This window comes from Diabrotica virgifera, chromosome 7 (genome assembly GCF_917563875.1).
Source record: "Diabrotica virgifera virgifera chromosome 7, PGI_DIABVI_V3a".
NCBI classification, from domain to species: domain Eukaryota; kingdom Metazoa; phylum Arthropoda; class Insecta; order Coleoptera; family Chrysomelidae; genus Diabrotica; species Diabrotica virgifera.
This window is the reverse complement of record NC_065449.1, coordinates 58,452,737-58,476,633: the sequence shown is the minus strand read 5'-3', so window position 1 is coordinate 58,476,633 and position 23,897 is coordinate 58,452,737. Positions and strand designations below refer to the sequence as shown.

The 23,897-nt window shown below is 29.9% G+C and overlaps 1 protein-coding gene across 1 annotated transcript in view; it reads left to right on the top strand.

Annotated features, from left to right (window-relative positions):
- The window catches only part of LOC114342221 (synaptotagmin-7), a 209,539-nt gene that overhangs the window by 121,839 nt on the left and 63,803 nt on the right, over positions 1-23,897 (top strand). The window contains exon 5 of the mRNA XM_050656848.1: positions 1,620-1,877. Coding sequence (XP_050512805.1) covers positions 1,620-1,877 — 258 coding nt within the window. The remainder of the gene's footprint in view (positions 1-1,619; positions 1,878-23,897) is intronic.

Below are 23,897 nucleotides of genomic sequence, written 5' to 3'. Positions count from 1 at the left end.
ATATAAAAATAGTTTCATTTTATTAAGTGCATGTAGGAGAAATGTTGTATATATTACAAGCATAAAGTGACATTATTGCTTTAGGGTTTCGAGAGACAAGTATTACTCTCAAGCAATAATGTATCACTTTTCGCTCTTAATATATAGTAGTATATTATGCAACAAGTACAGAAAGGTATTAATTTCTCACGAGTTTGAAAAGCAATTGAAACGAGTAACAAATTACCTTTCTGCACGTGTTACACACTATACTTTTTTTGCAACCATAGTTTTTGCTAAAAATAAAAATCACAATTTCCAAACGAAGATTAATTATAATAGTAAATTATCAATTTTAATCTGTATTTAATTAATACTAATCAATTTAAATTCATTATACCTAAACAATTTACACAGAAATCAGTTAAAAAATTAATGCACTGCCTTAATTTGTTTGAATTTAAACTATTTTAAATAATTATCATAAAATAATGTCACATTTGACATTATATTTAAGCAGTCACAGATTTCCACCATACCCACTTCATTCGACTTATCTTGCTGAGGTTGCTAAGTCTTTATTGGTTAATTGATAATTCTAAAATGTTTATTAAGAATAAAATTGTAAAATAAAACAGTTGTAACATCCATAATTTAATTTCTGTTAGATAATTGAGTATAATAATTATTTTACAGGTTATATATTTGTCTACACTTTAACCACATATGTAAACAGAATATAGAACGTTACTCAGAATGAGGTAGTCATTTTGTAAAATACCAAATGTAAAGTTCAAAAATAATGTGTTAAAGTTGCGAATCTTGCAGATTTCTCGGACATGAGTTAAATCGGTTCTTTTTTGAAAAGCAATATCTATCAAATTTAATATCTTAAATAAAACCATTTTATCAAATCATGTTAATTATATTTATGATTTTATTGTGGAATGTAACGGTACTGTGCAGAATAGTTATTTTCCTAACTAGTGCGGAAAGTCATACTTTCCGCAAGAGTTAGGAATACAGTCGAACCCGCTTTTTGGAATAGCTTTCTTGTCAACCAAAAGTATTCTTATAACTGGGATATTCTAATAATCGATCACTGATTGCTATTAGAAACGTTTCGGGACCTTAAATTTTTATTCCTTAATCCGGGATATTCCTTTAAGAGGTATTCTAATAAGCGGGTTTGACTGTAATTCAACTTGAAAATGATTTTATTGACGTTTCGACTTCCACTTTGGATATCCTTATCGAAATACAAAATATGAATAAATTAAACAAATTTTGTTTATGTTGCTTGGTAAAAAAACTCTTCTAATAATTTAATTTAATCTGACTCATTCATATTGACAATTCAGACATATATTTTAAAGTATACGACATTTTAAAGTAGACGACTTGAGTTGCGTTCCTGGGACGACTTTATTGGAAGATAGTTCATTCGATTATATGAAATCAACTAACTCAAAAATGTCCATCAGCAAAATCATATCATGTGATTTGTCTTTAAAAAGGCAACCACATGCAATGATGACAGTAAAATTCTCATGTTAGTGATATCATATAGTATTAAAAATATTACGGTGAATTTTTTTTTTTGTGAACAGATATTTAAATATTTTCTTTTTTTTTTTCAGGGTAAAGATCTGCCAGCAAAGGATCTGTCAGGCACTAGCGACCCCTACGTTCGGGTGACGTTGTTGCCTGACAAGAAACATCGACTAGAGACAAAAATTAAGCGACGAACGTTGAATCCCCGGTGGAACGAAACGTTTTATTTCGAAGGATTTCCAATTCAAAAATTGCAGTCTAGGGTATTGCATTTGCACGTTTTTGACTATGACAGATTCTCCAGAGATGACTCGATCGGAGAGGTCTTTCTACCACTATGTCAGGTAAGAACATTTCATATATAATAAGCGAGTATATAATAAGCGAGTCTTCTGCAACTAGCGCCACGTCTCGCATCCTAATTTCCAGCGTTTTCTGTCGAAGCCATCTTCAGTTTTTAGATCTCTGGCGGCCATTGCATCGTCGATATCTTCTCTTCAGGGTTGTCTTGGTCTACCTCATTTTCTTCTAGTGGGCGGATCTTTCTATTTTTTTGCTATCTGTTTTCAGCAATTCTCTGAAGATGTCCATACCAGTTAAGTTTTTTGGCTTCGAGTGGGTCTATTATATCTACATCAATTTCCCTCTCTCTCCTAGTATCTTCGTTTCTCACCCTATCAAGTCTAGTGAGCCGGCAACATCGCCTCCAGTAGTTCATTTCCATGGCCTTAATTTTTTATTTGTTGTATATTTTCTATTGTTTTATAAAGTCTTCTTTTATTTTCTTTTGTTATTTGATTATTCCACAATAGTTCATGTGGTTGTCTGGTGGCTGGCCTTGGCCACTCCTGGAATTTATTTCTTTGTTACTCCCTGCTTTTGATATTACTTGGACTCCCAAGTATTTCAAGTAGTCCAAGTAATGAAGCTTAAAATAGGACAAAACCTCGTAATTTTTACAGAATGGATCGATTTGCTTGAAAATTTGAGAATAAGTAGCGGATAGTCCAGCGATCAAAATCTATATCATGCCAAAAGACACTTTTACTATGGGGGTGGTTGCCACCCCATCTCGGGGGTGGAAATTTTTATTATATTTTAACCGCAAGAGTTGGTAAAAACGTTCATTATAAGCAAAAAACCTTCTATACATTTTTTTGATAAAATTAATAGTTTTCGATTTATTCGCTATCGGAAGTGTTAGTTTTATATCGAAAAAATCAATAATTTTAATCAGTTTTCTGCTAATAACTCAAAAAGTTTTCGTTTTATCAAAACAACTTTACTTAACAAAAATGTACCTTTTGAAAAAATAAACAAAATCGTTTTTTTTTGTTTTCTTTAAGACCAATAGTAATCGAGCTATACTTTATTATATGTATGTTAGCTCTTCTTCGTCAAATGCTAAATATTGTACTTTCAAAGTCAAAGGACGGGGAAACTATGCATTTTTCGAGGATAACTTGTGGAAACTAATTTAAAGTATTTAAAAATATATATCTCCAGAAATAAAAAAAAATCTCTAGCTAAAAAAATTAAGTGACTTAATAATGAAAAGAATGTCAGTCCCTATTTTTTTCAGCAAAAAAGTGATCGTAAACAACCCTCTAATCACCACCTCAATAAAAATTTTGTTATTGACCTGATTTGGTTTTCTTGATTTATGTATTTTTAATAGGTTCTATAAGTTTGCTCGGCTTAGAATAATTAGTTTTAAAAAAAAGGAGTGAAAAGCGTTTTTGTAGTTTGGTAAAATATGCCCTTTTCTTCAGAATAGAAAGATTAGCATCAGAGATACGAAAAAATATTTAAATATGAAATTGTACCTTAGTTAATTCCCAAGAACTTGGTTTGCATAAATTTTTTACGAAAAAAATTGAGTGAACTATTGACAATTAAAACTTGTAATATCATGCAAAAACCACCTTTACCAACCCTTTCAATGCCACCTCTTTTTGTAACTGAGAATTTTAAAAGGATTAGCCTAGAAATATTAATAGCCTTATAGATCTTGTAAAAACCTACAAAATTCTTATTTAACAAACTTTCTAAGATAAAAAATAAAAAAGTTACATTTAAAAAATCAATATATTTTTTTGAAAAAAAAAGATCCAATTGGAAGCATAATAATGTAAGTTAGCGGTGTTTTTATTCATTGGACTTATTCATTCTTCTTTATTTATGTATTATTAATAGATTCTAGAAGTTTTACTGGCTTAGAATAATTAGTTTTTAAAAAACTGAAGTTTAAAGCGAATAGCGAATGTTTCCAATTTGGTAAAAAATGCCGTTTCCTTCAGAATAGAAAGATTAGCATCAGAGATACGAAAAAATGTTTAAATATGAAATTGTAGGTAATTTAATTCCCAAGAACTTGGTTTGGTAAAATTTGTTCTACGGCCAAAATTGCGTGAATCGTAAATGAGTATACCATCGAAAAACATTGATTTTTTAAATATAAAACTAACTCTTTCGATATCGAATAAATCAAAAGCTATTAATTTTATCAAAAATATTTATATAACATTGTTTGCTTAAAATGAATGTTTTTATTAACTTTTGCGGTCTAAAATATAATAAAAAATATCCACCCCCGAGATGAGGTGGCAACCACCCACATGGTAAAAGCGCCTGTCGGCATTATATAGAATTTGATCCGCGGACTATCCACGACTTATTCTCAAATTTTCAAGCAAATTGATCCATTCTGTAAAAATTGCGAGGTGAAAAGCTTTGGTTCCTGGACTAAAGGTAGCTATTCGCTTTATAGTTACATTTCAATTTGTACGCTTTTTGATTTTTTTTTCCTACAACTGAGTACTCAGTTTTTGTATATTAATTGTGAGACCGCACTTAGTGTACTCCTTCTAGTTTTATAAACATATAGTCTTCTTTATTAAGAGCTGCTTCGTTGAATATTGTCTTTTTCATATCTATTTCTTTCATGGTTATTGATGCATTATTCCATCTTACTCTGTGTTCATTGTCCAGGTACGTTAGCATGTTTGTTATTTGTTCCCTGATCAAGTCTTTGTTCTTGAAGTATGTTTTATGCTCGTTTATTCTGACACTTAGTGGTCTTGCGGTTTGTTCCACGTAGAAATTGTTGCATCCGCAGGTTATTTTATAGATGTAGTTTTTTATCTTTTTGTGTGTTGGTGGGTTTGGTTTTGGACAGGATACATCTCAGTGTGTTGGTTGTTTCGAATGTTGTTGTGATGTACTTATTTCCTATCATTTTTAATTCTTTTGATAAGCCCTTAATGGTATTGTTGTCATCTTTAAATAGCTTCTTATCTGGATTGCTTGGAATAGTGTTTCCTTTCCTCAACTTTGTAGAATGTTTTGTTTACCTTTATTAGCAGGTTTTTTCCTTCTTGAAATGCATTTTCCGATTGATGCTATTTTATATTTTTCCTAAGAGGCACTGTTTATTCGTTTATGTCTTTTTTTTGCGGTTCTGCATTTGTTTTTTTGAATACAACTTATCTAGGTTTTTTTATCGAATTGAAAAAAATTCCAAATATGTATTTATAATCGTAATAATTAAGATACAGAACAATACTTATTTTTAATTAAGGGGATCGGACAAAAATGCAAAATTTTGACGCATGTCAAAATTTTTATTGTGTTTTAAATGTTATTCATTTTTTTTGAAAAATTTAATCGCAGAATGAAAGACTACTTTATTGCCGGGGGCCGAAAGACCCTTAGAATAAATAAAAAGTTTCTTTTGAATGAAATATTTGCAATTAAAAATCGCACTGAATTTTCTCTTTTATTTTCACCCTTATCTTATTAAAATAAACATTATAGAAGTTTTTGGGGACTTTCTGCACTCGGTAATAATGTAGTATTTCACTCTGCGTTTAAATTTTTTAAAAATATTTATTAGTTTTCTTAGGATTCGAAAAAAATGAATACATTTAAAACACATTGAAAATTTTGACATGCGTCAACATTTTACATTTTGCTCCGTTCCCCTTAATATACATTTCAAATAATTAGAAAAGAAAACATTTTAAAAATAGACCAATGGAACCTAACTAATCTGAAGTTAAAGTTGCCGCATACTAGTAATAAAATGCAAATCTCTGCATGTTTCTAACTAAAACTTTACATGGATCCTTTATTAAACAAGATAAAAAGAACCCACGGAAAATATAAAAGAGCGTAGTAACGGAAAGATGAAAATGCTTAAACAGTTAATTATAAAGCCAGTTTGTAAAGGATTAACTTGCTTTATAATTTATATGTTAAATAAGATATCAATCTACTTTCATACCTGCACATTGTGTTTTAATTCTCATTACTTTTTTCATTCATTTTAACCATAAAACTTTTGAAATATAGCAAATCATTGATTTTGTGTTAGGCTAATACTTAAATCAATAATGTGTAATAGGGGAGTGCATTTAGATTTTCACTTCGGAAAAAATCAAACAAGATAAAACTTCTTGTAATTTCATTAAGAAATGTTTAATAAACAACATATCAAAAAGTTCTACTCGAGAAGTGGGTGCTTCATTTTTTATTAAACAAATGAACAGCGAAGTTAGATGTTTTTTTAAATAACTCCGAAAATATAATTTTTAGAAAAAAACTGACTTGACCATTGAAAAATTCAGAAAATTTTACAATAAAAACCTTATATGAAGATTTTTTTAAAATTAAATCTCTAGCTTCTGTAATTTTTTATTTATAACGCTAAAGTCACCCTTCTCACACACATTGGCGCACTGTAAACTAGCGTTGGAAGAAGTGCACGGTTGAGTTTTTTTAATGTAATTCTTTAACTAATGGATCAAAAGAAATTTTACAATTTGGGCATGAAAGAAGATGAAATAAGCTACCTTACGGTTGTAATAGAAAGAAATAAAATATATGGACATAACTACGGTGTGGGCGGAAAATGAGCCTTACATGAATTTTGTTTAAAAATGATTTAAAAATGTGTAACTAATACAATTTTACTTATAAAACTCTCAAATTTGCAAAACTTATCCCTCAATAATCTTACTAAACGATGTTTTATTCAAAAAAAAATCTCAAAAATTTAATTCAAATAATACCATGTCTCAAAAAATGTAATTTTTGAAAACTTTGTAGTTCTACAGAATTCCCACCAATTTAAGACGGTATTACTCAAGTTTGAATAAATCTAATACAATTTTTTTGCTATTTTTTTAAAGCCTGGGATGTAATCTTGAAAAAACACTGAATTATTTTAGTTTAAAAATGAAATAAACAATTTATTTTTGAGAAAATTAAGAAAGATAACAAAAATGTAATACAAAAGCCGAAAATTACCAGCTGAAAAAATGTATATACACAGTGATCAAAACTTTTTTCTGTAAGTAAATCTTACCTAAAATACATTTAACAATAAGCTTCAACAATAATAAATGTTCAACAAAAAAAATTTTTTTAGCTCATACAGTATGTCTGCGTAACTTGGAACCTATTGATAACTTTTTTAATATCAGTTTTACGAAAAAAAGTTATTCTTTATAAAATACTCTGCATCGTATATAACATAAGATGCAACCATCAAATATCAAATATTGTTAGTTTTGTACGAGGCATGTCAAAAAATATGAATTTCACTCAAGAGTAAAGTACCTGTATATTTCACAATATCGAAAATTTTTATAAAGAAAAGTTGTTTCGAATTAAAAACTATGTTCCAATATGTAATTATATCCTTCTAATCGAAAATTTGTTTTTATTCTTTCTAATACATTTTAATTTTTAATATTATTATGAAATTTTTTTTATCTTTTTTTAAGAATGAAATTTTATATTTGTTTGATTGTATTCTACTTGTTTTTCATTTAAATATCCGCCATTTTGAATCCGGCATTTTGAAATTTAAATTTTTAATCTTTAACTCAGATTCAACAACCTGTTAAAGATAAAGACAATAAATGTTTTAGAAAAATGTTATTTTTTATGTTCTTTTTAGAAACTCCGCATTTTGGATCCGCCATTTTATAGTTTATAATGTTAACATTTAAAGGTTTATCAAAGCACTCAAAAATAAATATATGTAGAAATAAATACATTTTGTAAAGAAATTATGATTTTACAACTACTTTTTAAGTTATTCGCCATTTTGGATCTGCCATTTTATAATTTAAATTATCAAAATTTGATTCAGGTTCAGCAACCTCTCTAAAATATCCACATATATGCAAACAAACACGTTTTATAAAAAAAATTCGGATTTTACAACTACTTTTTAAGGATTTTTAGGAAAAAATCCGCCATTTTGAATCCGCCATTTTGAATTTGCAAATTGTAATGTCAGATTCGGGTTCAGCATAATCAAAACTAAAATAAAAACATTTTTTATCAAAATAAAATGTTGAATTCACCCATATTCTTAACATTATTTATACAAAACAGTTGTTATTGTTTTAACAATTAATAAACAATTAGCGGCGAAATTTGTGAGTAGAACTTTTTACTTTAACATATTTATAAACTAACAAAAAAAGTTTTAGAAAAATATAACCTTGTTTGATTTTTTCCGAAACATTGTATCTTTTCGTTCTAATTGCACTCCCCTAGTTAGGCTAATACTTAAATCAATAATTTGTAATTTCGGAAAGTGTTTTGTTGTTATTCTTTTTTTTTACAAAATATTTAATGTGATGTATGTATATTAGAACCATACTATATCTATAGATAATTCATTTTTATCTTGTGTTTAATCATCATTTTCTTTTAGTGCAGTAATTGAAGCGTAAAATAGGTTTTTATTTTATTTTATTTTACCTCCGAAATTTTTTACTATGAACCGATTTACATGAGATTTTGGAATTAGGCTTATCATACCCTTATCTTCAAAAGTGATATTGAGTCGAGCTCGGTTTTTTATTTTTAAGGGGTGAAAACAACTCCTTAATGGAAAAATTGACATTCAGCCATTTTATCGCCAGAAAACATATATAATAATAAGGAATGACATTGTGAAATGTTTTCTAGCACAATAAGCTCATGTTAAACTAATTTTTATCCCCTTGAAAACCGTACAACCCTTGCAAACAACCCCTAAATTGTAAAAATTTACAAAAAATGGATTTAGTATGACATAAAAAGATTTAAATATAGAGTAAATGATATTTTACGTTCTCTATCTTAATTATCATATTGTTAACTACCTTTAAAGCCTGAAAAACAACCCCTAAATAGAAAAAATTTACAAAAAATTAATTTGGTTTGACAAAAAGACTTAAATATAGAGTAAATAATATTTTACGTTCTCTATCTTAATTATTTAATTGTTAACCCATTTCAACCCTTAAAATCAACCCCTCGATTAAAAATTGTATAAAACAACAGTTATTTAAAATAAAATGTAAACAAAACAGATTTTCAGTGTTCTCACAGTTTTCAGTGTTCTCATTTTTTATTAAACAAAATGTTGAAATCAGGAGTCTAGTTAAAATATTTAATTATATTATAAACACGTGCTTATTCCTTTGCAGGCGGAAATATACTGGTCACATTATATACCATACATATTTAAAACATTCGTAACGGAAAGATGGAGCACGCACAGTAGACCACCAACAATACACATACTTACCTTCCAAAAATTCACGCCTACGGTTAGTTTTTGGGCCTTAACTACTTCAATTTTGAAGCTATCACTACTTATAAAGAAACATTTTGAAGGTAATTAAAAGAGCTACAACTTTTTCAATATAACATGTAGTGAAAAACCGTTTATTATGAAACGGTGAAGGGTCAAAGGGCTCAAGAGAGATTGTGGTTGCGATACCGCGCGCTCTTTAATCAATCATATCTTTGTCAATTTTTGTGTGATATGAAAAACAAATAAGCAAAAATTTTTTGCAAAAAAAACCAATTTTTTTTATTCTTACACTTTTTTACGTATCTTTCATTATTTTTGAGATAATATGAAAAAAAGGGAATTTTTTTTTTATTTCGAATTTTTTTTTTTCTTAAAATCGGGATTTTTTCAAAAAATATGTGTTCCAAAGCAGCTAAACTGCTAGAATCCATCAAACTCTTTATATTAAAGTTGATTCTAGACGGAATACGATCAATTTTAATTTTGGTGGAAATGGCACTTATGAAATCCATTGATTTAAAAAAAAAACATTAGATGTTCTTCTTTTTTTCATTACAGCTCACTCATTTTACGTACAAAAGACTTTTAACAGTGCTCATTTTAAAGCTTATGTTAAGCACTATAAAATTTGATCTCACTAGTATGCATAACATTTATTCGCTCTCCGCTAGATGGCATTGAATTCATCGATTAAATTTCACACAAAATAAAAAACGGGTTTGATCTTTAATATCTCGCTTAGTATTGCACTTAGGACACTCTTTAAACAACCAATTTGTTCATTTTTTTACCTGCTACAATTTTATTTAGTATAATATTATCGTTAAAATTCATATTTTTGGAGCTATTTGCAAAAAACTGTTGAAAATCGTGAGAAAATTCCGAATTTTCAATTGCCAATAACTTGAAAAGTATTGGGTTTTTGAGAAAATTGTATACAACATTTTTTGCTTAGAATTAGGTCTTCTATCGATATTTGAGGTTATTTTGAAAAAAAAAATTCTACCACCGAAAAGGGGTGGCAACCACCTCCAGGGTGAAAACGGAGTTCGGGTCAATATCACTTTTGAAGTTAAGGATAGGATAAGCTTAATTCCAAAATTTCATGTAAATCGACGGCACTATTTACTTTTAGTTTGTAGATAGTCCATTAAAATGTTACATTTTTTAGGCCTTAGCTTGCGATTTTTAGAGGACGCAATTTTATTTTTTACTGTTTAGGGGGATTAGTAGAAGCTGAATTTCTAGTTTGTGGGGTCCCCACCCTTGTCCCCCGGACGCCAACTTGGAAATAGGGGTGCCAAGGGTTCTAGCGCTCTATCTCGTTAACTAGCCACCCTACAGAATATCTAATTCAACATAAAATGTGGCAAATTAAATTTTCTACAATTTATCGTCAAGTGGCCAACAAAAAAGTTATTAACAAAAATAAGTAAAAATTTTGTTTCCAACAAGTTTCCTTTTGGAAGTTTTTTTATTTTTTACAATAAAATGACGTCACAGCAATTTTGTATAGGGTTTTCAACAAACAATTTTCACTATATTGTAAAGTTGTTTAATTTTATTTATTTATCTAGGTTTTACAGCGCTCTAAACTTGACCAGACTCTCGAATGCTCATAGGGATACAATAAAAATAAAACGTTAGACTTATGCCCAGTTGCACCAACAAACTGTAAAGCAACTGATTTGCTAACCGTCAATTCGACGATTTAAATCAATGATCAATGGTTATTTTTCAAACGGGTTGCACCATTCAAAAAAACTGTTGGTTTACAAACCGACAATAGGGCTTTTCATCGATTGTCATTTGTTTCGAGCTTCTGTCATGTGTCACATAATATTAATATATCTACGTCATACGTGTCTTTGGTTTGTATCATTGGTATATACCAATAACGTATGACATAGATATATTAATATTACGTGACACATGACAGAAGCTCGAAACAAATGACTGTGAATGAAAAGCCCTATATAGAAGTGATAACATCGTACCTCATTCGATTATTTCATTCGAAACCGAGTGTCGTCTGTCAAACAAGATTGTCAAGGAAAGTTTTATAAGGTTATGTCAATTGAATTGAACTACATTGTTTTCTTGCAATTTTGTTTATTGTATTATACTTATCATACTTACGATGGAAGATAAAGGAAGCCATTATTATACAAATCATTGCGATCTCTTACAGATCTTATATTTGGTAGTATATATGCATTATATCTTCCAAATCGTCAGAAGATAACCTCGACGACGCGACGACGATGATGATAAATCCATTTTTATAAATTATAATTATGATGACACTATGATATTTTGTTATTATAGATAATTATAGATAATTATAAAATAAGAACACTTTATTATAACAACAATTATAATATTATAAATTTATTATAACAACATAAACACAATAAACGTCAAGCGTCAGGTAAAAAAACAGTCGATTTTACTTTATCGTACTATATACGTAGTACAGTATAATAGATAAAGTTATAGGATCGTGCAAAAAAAAAATTCAGATTTCACTTTTTTTCGACGTTTGGAGTCCCTCTGAGTCTAAAAAGCAAATAAAAAAACATGTCGGAAGTATGTACGTACGTACGTATGTCGCCACCGCCCAGCAAAAACTACCGGACCGATTTTGATGAAATTCGGTATGAGTAAGTTTAAGAGAATTTTGTCGAGAAACTAAGCTTTTAAAAAAAACCTCTCAAAGGGGGGCCGAAATAGGGGGGTTATTTAGGGCCCATTTTTGCAAATTTTGACCGAAATGAATTAAATTCAACTCAAAGTAAGCTCATCGACAGTTAAATAAAAATACGGAATTTGACATTTCCAAATTCAAAATGGCGGCCAACATGGCCGACCGCCCACTCGACACTATTCCCTACCAATCTAAAAACGTGTTTATGATAAGTTTAATTTGAAAAAGTCGTTATATAGCCTAAAGATGGGGCTATAATAAGGATGTTATCGTTTTTCAGAAAAAGTTACGGGTTGCCTATATTTAAGGGGTCAAAATTTGACATAAATTTGAACTAGATTTTCTCAAAAATGGCTCCAAGGAATTTTTTTATTTTTGATATATTTTTGATATCCTATCAGTAAATTCAATGATATTAGTCATATTTCTTAATTCCCCATAGGAGGGGAGTTATGAATTTTTTATAAAAAAATATTCGAGTGCCCGTAACTTCCTTCTTAATAAAAACTAAAATTTGAAATTTTGCAAACATATATGGTACTTTATTATCTATTATCATAATAAATTTTATCAAAATATGGCTTCCGGTTGAACCGGAAGTGAATAAAAAATCTTAATTTTTTTAGATACGCCCTGTATATTTTTACATATTTTGAAAGAATGCAAAATTACCTTTCCAATGACATAAAATTTATTGCTGTAGCTCAAAAACTCGAAAAGTTACGGTAAATAGAAATTTTGCTATAATCTTATGTGTGTTCTCTCTCACGCGATCATAGCAGAGCATTATTGTAGGGCAGTCAATGACGGTATTTGGCTCCGAATTTCATCCTACTGCATTGATGTACTTGATATTTTCACAGTAAGTAGGGAATAGCTCAAGAAAGAAAATCTACCCTATGTACTATGGCGCTTTTATCTTGGGGCCGTTCCCACTTCTTCAAGGGGGTGGAAAATTTGTTGGTCAAAATAAGCACGGAAGTGGCTAAAGAACCTATTTCTAAGCAAAAACTGGTCTATACTTTTTTTTGAGAACTCAATACTTTTTGAGTTATGCGTAGTTGAAATTTGGCCATTTTCATTGAAAAATGACACTTGTTCGGACGGATTTTTTGTGAATACCTTAAAAACTATGCATCGAACTAAAAACACTATATAAAACATTTTTTAGATTAAAAATAATAAAGAGAATCGTTCCTTCGTAAATATTCTATTTATTATACAAAAAGAGATATGGTAGGTGAAAATAGTTTGTTTTTTGGTGCATGCTCAAATTGATGTATTCAACTTGAAATAACAGAGGAACGGCAGGTTTTGGGTGTATAATGCTACCAACACCTTTTGTAGTATTTGAAAAGGCCTTTAAAACGAACACCGTTAAATGTCGGTTACATAAAAACTAAGCGAGATATGGTGCAAAAAATATATGACTAATGTAGGTACTTTAAGGAAAAATGAAAAGTATATACATTTAACTCCCCATCTACCATAATTTAAATGCATTGTTTTTCTTTTGCAATACCTTTTAATATAGTGTTATTTCTACTTTCAAAAAGTTGAACGGGTTTAAAATGAATGGTTTTTGTATAAAATGTGATCAAATTATAGAATGAATTTTTAAATTTTAAACCTCCCCCATGATAAAAGCGCCATAGTATATAGTATAGACTTTGAATTAGGAGATTGGGCTACTCCCAAAATTTCATTAAAATCCATGCAGTAGGATAGAATTCGGAAATAATATCTTGTTCTTAGTCTCGTGCATTGACTGGCGTAATCGAAATAGAATGAAATGCAAATATTTTAAACTATTAATTTCTCAGAAAAATGAACTAATTTGAAATGAAAGTATGACTATAATATTCTATTGATTTATGCAATAATCTATACATCTATAGTGTGTCCCCGAAATATGGCACCGAACGTTTTCTCAAATGCAGGAATTAATGATGCGTAGAACCATAAAATACTTTCAAGTACAGAAGGTGTTTCTAAAATATCAAAATAACGAGTAACTTTGTTATTTTTATAGAATACCAGTATCTAGTATCATAACGATAATAGATCGGTACGATAAAGTTCTCGGGCGGCCCTTCCGTCCAGCGTTTTTTAAATAACCGCAGAAAATCGGGTGATTCATTTTGACAGATCAAAAACTGTCGGTTTTAATCGAGTAATGGTCGGTGCAACGCATTTTGAAATAAACAGGCAATCCAAATCAAAAAATCAATCGTTTATTTGTTGGTGCAACTGGCTATTACTTTTCCACCTGTATATTTTTTTATTCATACAATTTTTTATAGGCCTGGATCCCGCATAACAAAAAAGAATGTGTGTGTACTTTGTACGCACGTAAGAAGTTATACTTCTATTATATGATTTAAACGAAATTAATATACTTTTTATTTATATTTTGTTTAAATATTAAACTAATTTATACTTACTACTTCTCAAACATTTTTATTAAAACAATGCCCAAAAATTAAAATAATAAAAGAATAAAACACACACAAACACATTAAAAATGCCACAAATGATTTCTGAACATTAATCGTCGGAAAATTTTTTAACTAAATACGTATTTTCTGAAAATAAAATTATATAATAAATATACTTACAATCATAAAATGTATAAAAAAAATAAAAAAATAAAAGTTTTTATTGGGATTCGAACCAGCTATCAGCGCGGTTGGTATATTGGGGTTCATTCGCCTTAAACGCTTCGCTACGGAGACAATGTGTCATTTTGTGAGAAGATCGACTCAATAAACGGATTAAGCTTTTGACATTTTTGAATTAAATTAGATTATTTTGATTCTGAATTGAAATGATTTAGAATTGAAAAAATACAACAAAACATAGAGTAAGAAAACAATATATTAGGTGAACATTGATAGAAATTTTGATGGTAGTCAAATTATGTAAATAAAAGTATTACATACTATGTATTTTGGTAGGTTCAAATAGGTAGGTACCTATGATACATTTACAATTTTTACGTACCTGTTGCTTTTAAAAACTATTTAAATGTCACTACAATTATAAATTTTATTGTTTCTGTCCTCACAACAATAAAACTAATATATTATACATTTGTTTACCTTCATATTGAACAATTATTTATTATTGACAAATCATTTCAACACCCAATCAGAGCCCGTATAACGACTAATACCATACTGTCGGTGTGCGCATGCGCGCAGATCAATATAAATTCACCCTCAATCTCAATCGCGCCTAAAGAAGTATAACTTCAAAAAAAGTTGATTAATAGCAAGCTGAAAATTTGTTAATAGCTTAACGGTATCTAGTCTGACAAACTTTGATGAAGGGGAAAACTGGAGCAGGGGAAGTTTTAATTATGGAACAGTTTAAAGGAACGTCAGATTACGAGAACCTCCCATATATTTTGTCGGACAGAACATCCAATTGATTTGTTACCCTTTCATTAAACCCTTTTGCAAAAATCAGACTGCTATTACCAACCAACATGATTCCTGTCATTTGACATGTTCTTCGTGTTTCACTCATTAAAATGCCCAGTTGGTGATAAAATCCAGTCTGATTTTAGCATGAGAGTTTAATGAAGTGGTAACAAATCAATTGTAAATTCTGTCCGACAAAATACATGGAACGTTTTCGTAGTCTGACGTTCCAAATTTTTAATCTGTTCCACAAATAAAACTTCCCCTGTTTTAGTGTTCCCATACATCAAAGTTTGTCCGACTAGACACCGTTAAGCTATTAACAAATTTTCATCTTGTTATTTAGTCAACTTTTTTTGGTACGCGGGATCCAGGTCTATTATTGTAAATAGGGAATAAGGGATATAATGGAAGTTAGCTTTGGCGTAGTTGTCGGTAATTAATCTTCCAATTCATTTTCTTCAATTATTAATGTTGATATGTCCACGATGTTGCTGCAGCTTTCACCACCGCAATGGAGGCACACTGCTAAATATTTGAGGCCTGATGTTCGGCAACCGCACGCACTTCCACAGTTTCCTTTGCATCTGCAAAAGATTAATTTCATAAGTTCGGGGAGTGCTAGAGGCTTGGAAGTTGGGACTGCTATCCAATCTTAAAGATCACAATTTTTACCGTGCTGTGACTGAATCTGGTGATACACTCGGAGATTGTGGAAATTGGCTGCATCTTGTGTTGGAGAAATTGAGGAGAGATCAAACGCATTCTTGTCACTATCTTAGCGAATCGTTTGTATCTCAGAGTGTGCAGAGAATTGTCTTTATTTCAACCATATAAAGAGATGAAAAACTTTCGCCAACAACACTAAATAAAGACGGCTTTCTCACTGACAAATTATGTTTATTCACTAGCTAAATCAGGATGCTTCTGCAAATTTTTTATGAATTTTACTTTACCCATGTTATACGCTGGTGACGTTGTGTCGCATCCTGAGAAGGCATGAAGAAACAGCAAATTCTCTGCAATTACGTCGTCAAAACCTAGAGGACAGTACAATTGTTCGGACGTAGGCCCTTATGAAGAATTAAAAAAATACATTAGGTTGCTTCTTTCCTAATTCCGTGAGCAAGTCAAGGATTTCGTTGTCTTCTAACCATTACAGTTCTTACCTTAATGTTCTCCAGAGGTTTCTTACAAATAAAACAATCACTCATGACGCACGCTTAAAAAAGTGAAAATGCTCATCACAAAAATATAAATTTTACCGACAAATCTTTCAATAGTATCGATAAAATTCAAAATACTTTTCACAATTTTTAATACGACTGCACGTGGCAAAATATTGAGTACAACTCCTTATCTATGGTACAACTGTAAGAAATAAGTAGAAGGAAACCGACAGCTGTGCTACCTAGGATAAATTATAATAATTATAGCAATACCAGGCAGATGTTCATTTGTCCTCAATCAACTACTTTTGCCGTTTCTACTTGCGTAGAGATCTATGTTTTGCAGTTGGAACAAGGGTCAAAAATGGTTTAATAATAGCATAGGAATATTAATATCACAATTAATTGTATGAATCAAAAAAATATAATATATAGATAGGAAAGTAAGCTTAAGGTGATACAGTAGCGATCAACAGGTAGCAAAAACGCGTTCCAAGATTGCGGCTGTAATTTTGAATATTTTTTCGAGATATTTGGCACACGTATTCGTAATATAATGAAGAATGGCGGTACAGAGCCCAATTTGAAAAATATATTAATATGTGAAAATTACTCTGTAATTAAATACAATATTAAAAAACGAGCCTGTACCGCCATTAAGAAGAACAAAAAATACACTTTCTTCAAATAAACTTTTTTATCCAATGCCTAGATTTTGTGTCATTTTGGAACTACTAAAATTTTTTATTTCATTAGTAGTTCCAAAACGACACAAAATCTAGGCATCGGATAAAAAAGTTTATTTGAAGAAAGTGTATTTTTTTGTTCTTCTTAATGGCGGTACAGGCTCGTTTTTTTAATATTGTATTTAATTACAGAGTAATTTCCACATATTAATATATTTTTCAAATTGGGCTCTGTACCGCCATTCTTTGTTATATTACAAATACGTGTGCCAAATATCTCGAAAAAATATTCAAAATTACAGCCGCAATCTTGGAATTCGTTTTCGCTACCTGTTGATCGCTACTGTTTCCTCTTAACGTTTTGTTTTTATTGTATCCCTACGATCATTCGAGAAACTAGTTAAGTTTGGAGCGCTGTAAAACCTAGATAAATAAATAAAATTAAACAACTTTATACTGGAAATTATTCGTTGAAAAACCCTCTACAAAATTTCTATGATGTCATTTTATTGTAAAATGAACTGAAAAAAGTTAATCTTGTTACAAAATTTCCACATATTTTTGTTTATAACTTTTTTGTTGGTCACTTGACGACAAAAAGTGGTATAAATAAAATTGTACGAAATATAATTTTCTACATTTTATGTTTAATTAAATTTTCTGTAGGGTTTTATTTTAGGAGATGCAGCGCAAAACCCTTTGCGCCCCTTTTTCCAAGATGGCGGCAGGCAGACAAGGGTGGCGACTCCACAAAGTTGAACTTAAGCTTCTACTTATCCCCTCTACACATTAAAATAAATATAATTGCATCCTCTAAAAACGTAACCCCAAATGTAACATGTCAATGGACTAAAAGCGGACTACTTACTACGTACATATGCTTTTTTTCCATTTCTTTCTCATCAATTAACGCAAAGTAGTTCCAGTTTCTGATATTTGGTAATAATCTTTATCAATCATTTCTTTTTTATAAAGTCCTCCAAAAAATCCAGAGCTCCTGCTAATGATAAAAGCCAGTAACTCTCTCACAGAAAATTTAAGAAGTTGCGTAGTCTCTTTTGCATTTACTGATCCGTCCTTTATTCACCCCACCTATGTTGTGAAGAGTTTTTCAGTTAGTTTATAGTGTTTGGTCACTAACTCAGGAACCTTCGTCAGTTCTAATCTGATAAGATCCATTAAACTAAAACAAATGCTCCTGTCAGTTTACTAATAGCTATGTTCTTTTAGAAGATTGGGTCCTCAAAGGGCTCCCCATAATGTTAATATTACTGTTTTTCGGATAGTTTTGAATTGGTTCCATGACATCTCGTAACGCGAGAGTTCGTAGTCTCACAAATGGTAACGGACAATTCGTAACCCTCTCAATTCTTAACGGCCACACTTCGTAATGGCGACAGTTCGTAACTATATTCATTTTGGCGCTACAAATATAAGGCCCCTTTGGCATGACGCTGTTTTTGATTTTTTGGCAGTAATATTCTATTCAATATATTCTATCAAGTGACACTTCGCACGTCACTGTACGTTAGCCTTTTGGCCGCTATTAACTTACGGCCTCTTTGACAATCCATCCTCTAGCCTCATGCTCTTCGATATTTACTTCTGTAGCTCCCCTCTATTAAACGGCCTCTTATACGTCACGATTCCTATACGTTAAGTCGTTTGTTTACTATTAACTTAAGTCCTCTTTGGAAATCGGTTATCTAGCCTCAAACACTTCATTATTTATTTCTTGAGCCACCCTCTTTTTGCGACCCCTCATCATGTTCCGACGAGCCGTTCTAACCCCCACCACAAAACGAGCTAAAAATGACCAGAATGGACCTTATGGTCTAATATCCGATACAAGAACGACCTTTACCGATCTGTTTAATGAATAAAAATTATTTGATATCTGGGCGGCACTAAACAGAATTAGAACCAACTGTGGTAGGTGCTCTGACTCACTTTTTAGATGGGGAAAAATAACTTCTCCAAATTGCGATTGTGGTGCTGAAAGAAAAACGGTTAACCATCTAATGGAGGAATGCCCCATCAGATCGTAGAGTGGCAATTGGTCAGATATTTTAGCGGCAACCAAGGAGTCGATTGAATATATTTACCAACTAAATTTTTGTTTATAAAAATTAAATATTCTTTATAATGTATTGTTATATTTATTTATATATACAAAAACTGTGATATAGTCGTAATAAATAGTCGCTAAATAAATAATAAATAAATAAATAAATTTGATATATAATCTAGAATGTTAAAAAATTATAAAAAACAGTGGGTGCCCGACTATAACTATGGTTTTGTCCAGACTATAACTAATTAATAATTAAAAAATTACATTTTTTCATAAATTCTACTAAAACCATTTCGGTCCGGGCAGATATTATTTTAGATTTTTTAGATGATTCAAAACAAAAAAGGTCATTTGTAATTTTTCTCTTTAGTTGATGGTTTTCTAGTTATAAATAATTTAGAACTAAAACAAGCTGAAAATGCGAGCATTATCATAACGAAAACTTTGTTTATATACGTATTTAAATTCATAATATAGAAAATTGCTATTATGAAAAGCTATTTAGAATTAAAAATTATGTTTTAATGTGCAAGTATATCATTCTAATTTAAATGTTGTGAACTATAAAGATACTTTACTCGAAATTCATATTTTTTTACATACCTCGTATAAAATTAATAAAATTTGATTCATGATAAATCTTAGACCAAGAAGAGATTTCTATGAAGAATAACTTTTCTTCGTCAAATTAAAAATACAAGAGTTATAAATGAAAATGATGTTGGTATCCATAATTTGAGAAAATTCGTCAAATATTTTTTTCCATTAGAAGGATGTAATTTCATATATCAGAACATACTGTTTTATTCCAAACCACATTTTAAATAACAATTTTCCAATATTGTAAAATAAATAATACATACATGATAAAGATACTTTTTACTGATGAACTTTACTTGGATCTACAGACCGAGCGAGTCTCGTAAATTCCACAGCTTTGCGCCACGCTTCACGCAACCGTATTTGCGTACTTGTGTTTCGAGTTGTGTGGTCGTGTGCTGGTCGAGTGGAGTTATAATTTACAAAATTTAAATATAATCGTTTCTACTGATTCATTATTAATATAGTATAATATGTATTATTGCTTTCAAAATATACTCAAATTGTATTTTTATACATTTATTACACATATTATTTTATATAATAATTAAATTCACTATAAAATGTCATTTATATTTTATTAATAGCTAAATAATTTAAAATTAATTTGACATTCACGAAGTGTCAAACTCAAATGTAAATAATAACATTTGCTTTGATTAACAAATTCAGATTAAAAAAGTAGCCTAGTTCCTAATCAAAGATTTCAGCTGACGTTTAGTGCGTGGTAGGAAATAACCGGATTGTGACGTCACATTTTAGATTTTGAGGTCGATTATCTCGAAGACGGTTAGAGATATCGAAATGCCGTTTTCAGATTTGGATTCAGAAGACAAAACTACATAAGAATCTATCGAAACATCTGCTCGACTTTTGCAAATTTATAAACGAAAAGTTTTCGTTGAAAACGAAAAACGGCGATTTTAAAAAGCTCAAAAACATAGTATAAGTAAAAATTATCATTTTGGAAATTACAGAGGACCTAAATTCAAAATCAAACATTATTCTATCGGTTCTTGATAAGTATTCTGGTCGTATTTCATTTTAAAACAATGATTTTTAGTTGTGAATGTAGCCTGATCGCCCACTTTATCAGAGGTTGGCGATCTTGGAGGTGAGGAACCTTTCTCAGTAACAATTAAAAAAATATATTTTAGAATAAAACATGGCAAAAATTCTTATCGGGACCTGATAGAAGAAAGTTTAAACTTTAGGTACTTGATTATTTCAAAAATGATATTTTTTACTTATGTTTTTGAGCCTTGAAAATCGTCATCTTTCGTTCTTTTTTTCAGTTTTAAATAATTTAAAATCGGAAACGATCAACTTAAGAGGAAACAGTAGCGATCAACAGGTAGCGAAAACGCGTTCCAAGATTTCGGCTGTAATTTTGAATATTTTTTCGAGATATTTGGCACACGTATTCGTAATATAATAAAGAATGGCGAATGGCGGTACAGAGTCCAATTTGAAAAATATATTACTATATGGAACTTACTCTGTAATTAAATACAATATTAAAAAACGAGCCTGTACCGCCATTAAGAAGAACAAAAAATACACTTTCTTCAAATAAACTTTTTTATCCGATGCCTAGATTTTGTGTCATTTTGGAACTACTAATGAAATAAAAAATTTTAGTAGTCCCAAAATGACACAAAATCTAGGCATCGGATAAAAAAATTTATTTGAAGAAAGTGTATTTTTTTGTTCTTCTTAATGGCGGTACAGGCTCGTTCTTTTAATATTGTATTTAATTACCGAGTAATTTCCACATATTAATATATTTTTAAATTTGGGCTCTATACCGCCATTCTTTTATTATATTACAAATACGTGTGCGAAGTATCTCGAAAAATTATTCAAAATTACAGCCGCAATCTTGGGAGGCGATTTTGCTACCTGTTGATCGCTACTGTTTCCTCTTAAGAGAAAAATTACAAAGGACCTTTTTTGTTTGTAATTATCCAAAAAATCAAAAATAATAATATGCCTGGGCCGAAAGAATTTTAGTAGACTTTATAACAACAAGTAATTTTTTAATTATTAATTAATTACAGTCGGGACAAAATTATATGGCACACCCTTGTTTTTAATACTTTTAACATACTAAATTATACATCAAATAATTTTTATCCATTTAAACAGATCTCTGAAGGTCGTTCTATAGATCATTTAAAAAATTTTGAATTATTGCTAATATTAATAATTAAATATAGTTATACATACAGCTATTAATCAACACTTTTGCAGCGGGTGATTTTTAGTCCAGAGAAATAAGATTTTTCTCGTGACACATCCCCCTCCAGGCCGAAACCAAATTTTTTGAGTAGTATGGACATCTATATTAATAACCTATATGTTTCCTTCAGCCGATTTTGATGATATACATAGCTATAAACAAATGAAGATCAAAAAACGCTAAATTTTCGCTTTTTTCGTCTATTACTGAAAAGTGAAGCATTTTAAACAAATTTGAGAGTAGGAAACTGATAAATCATATAAAAAACTTCAATATGGCGTTCACTTCATATATCTATCCTTATTTGTTGCTTAGAAAATTGCAAAATAAATCATAAATTTTGAGATTTTATAAATGTTCATAACTTACGTAAACATTAAGTTAAAACTTTCTTATTACAATAAATACTGAGACTTCTGGTGCTTAAATTACATTCCAAATTTGAAAGCAATTGGTCAAATAGTTTAAAAGTTATTTAATTTGTTTATCCCAAATTAATTTTTTTTGCAACACTATAAGTCAGAAAACGATGAGGTTACAGTAATACTTCGGACAGTTTATGAAAGAAGAAGATTTATGCTATTAACTTAATTTAAAAAAAATTACAAAAAATAATTATAAATAGTGTAAAATTATTTTGCAAGATCATGTCGATTTTTTGCTTATAAACAATTAGAATAACTTTTTAACCGTTACCCGTAAAAAAATTATTTTTCCATATTTAGAAAGACTAAATTTTTATACATATTTATAGAGAAAAACAATTGTCCTACGACAGTTAGGGACAAAGTTAGCCCCCTTCTTTTTTAATTCACGGCAGCTTTGTTTATAACAATTAAGAAATAAAATTAGCCGGATTTGAAAGAACATACTTCAAAGTTTTAACATGCCAAGTATACAAAAGATTTGCTTTCAAGGAAATCGTCCACAAAGCTTAAAAATGTGGCCCTTAAAATCGGCCGGCGTTGAAACTTGGGATAGCGGTGAGAGGGGGGAAGGAGCTGTTAACTGTATCTCTGGTTCTCGATTATTTATTTCGTTGTTTCTTTTTTTAATTTGTATGTACTTTTTACGTACATTAGGAATATGCGTTATTTAAATAAACTTATTGTTATATACAACATCAAATTTGTTTAAACATTTATTTTCAATTTTTTTAATAATATTTGATGTAACTTTTATTGTAAAACGTACATATTAGTTATACAGGGCGTAACAAAAATACAGGTCATAAATTAAATCACATATTCTGGGACCAAAAATAGATCGATTGGTCCTAACTTACCTTAATACAAATGTGCACATAAAAAAAGTTATAGCCCTTTGAAGTTACAAAATGAAAATCGATTTTTCCAATATATCGAAAACTATTAGAGATTTTTTATTGAAAATGGACATGTATCATTCTTATGACAGGAACATCTTAGAGAAAAATTATAGTGAAATTTTTGCATCCCATAAAAATTTTATGGGGGTTTTGTACCCTTAAACCCCCCAAAATTTTGTGTACAACCCAATTAAATTATTATTGTGGTACCATTAGTTAAACTCACTGTTTTTAAAACTTTTTTGGCTCTTAGTATTTTTTCGATAAGGCAGTTTTTATCGAGTTGCGGCTTCTTTTTTAATATGTTTACATAAAAATTTTATGGGGGTTTGTTCTTTTACACCCCTCAAATGTTTGTGTACGTTCCAATTGAACTATTACTGCGGTACCATTAGTTAAACACAATGTTTCTAAAACTTTTTTGTCTCTTAGTATTTTTTCGATAAGGCACCTTTTATCAAGATGTGGCTTCTTTTTTAATATGGTTCAAAATATGCCTAAAAATGTAAATTATAAATAATAAATTTTCAT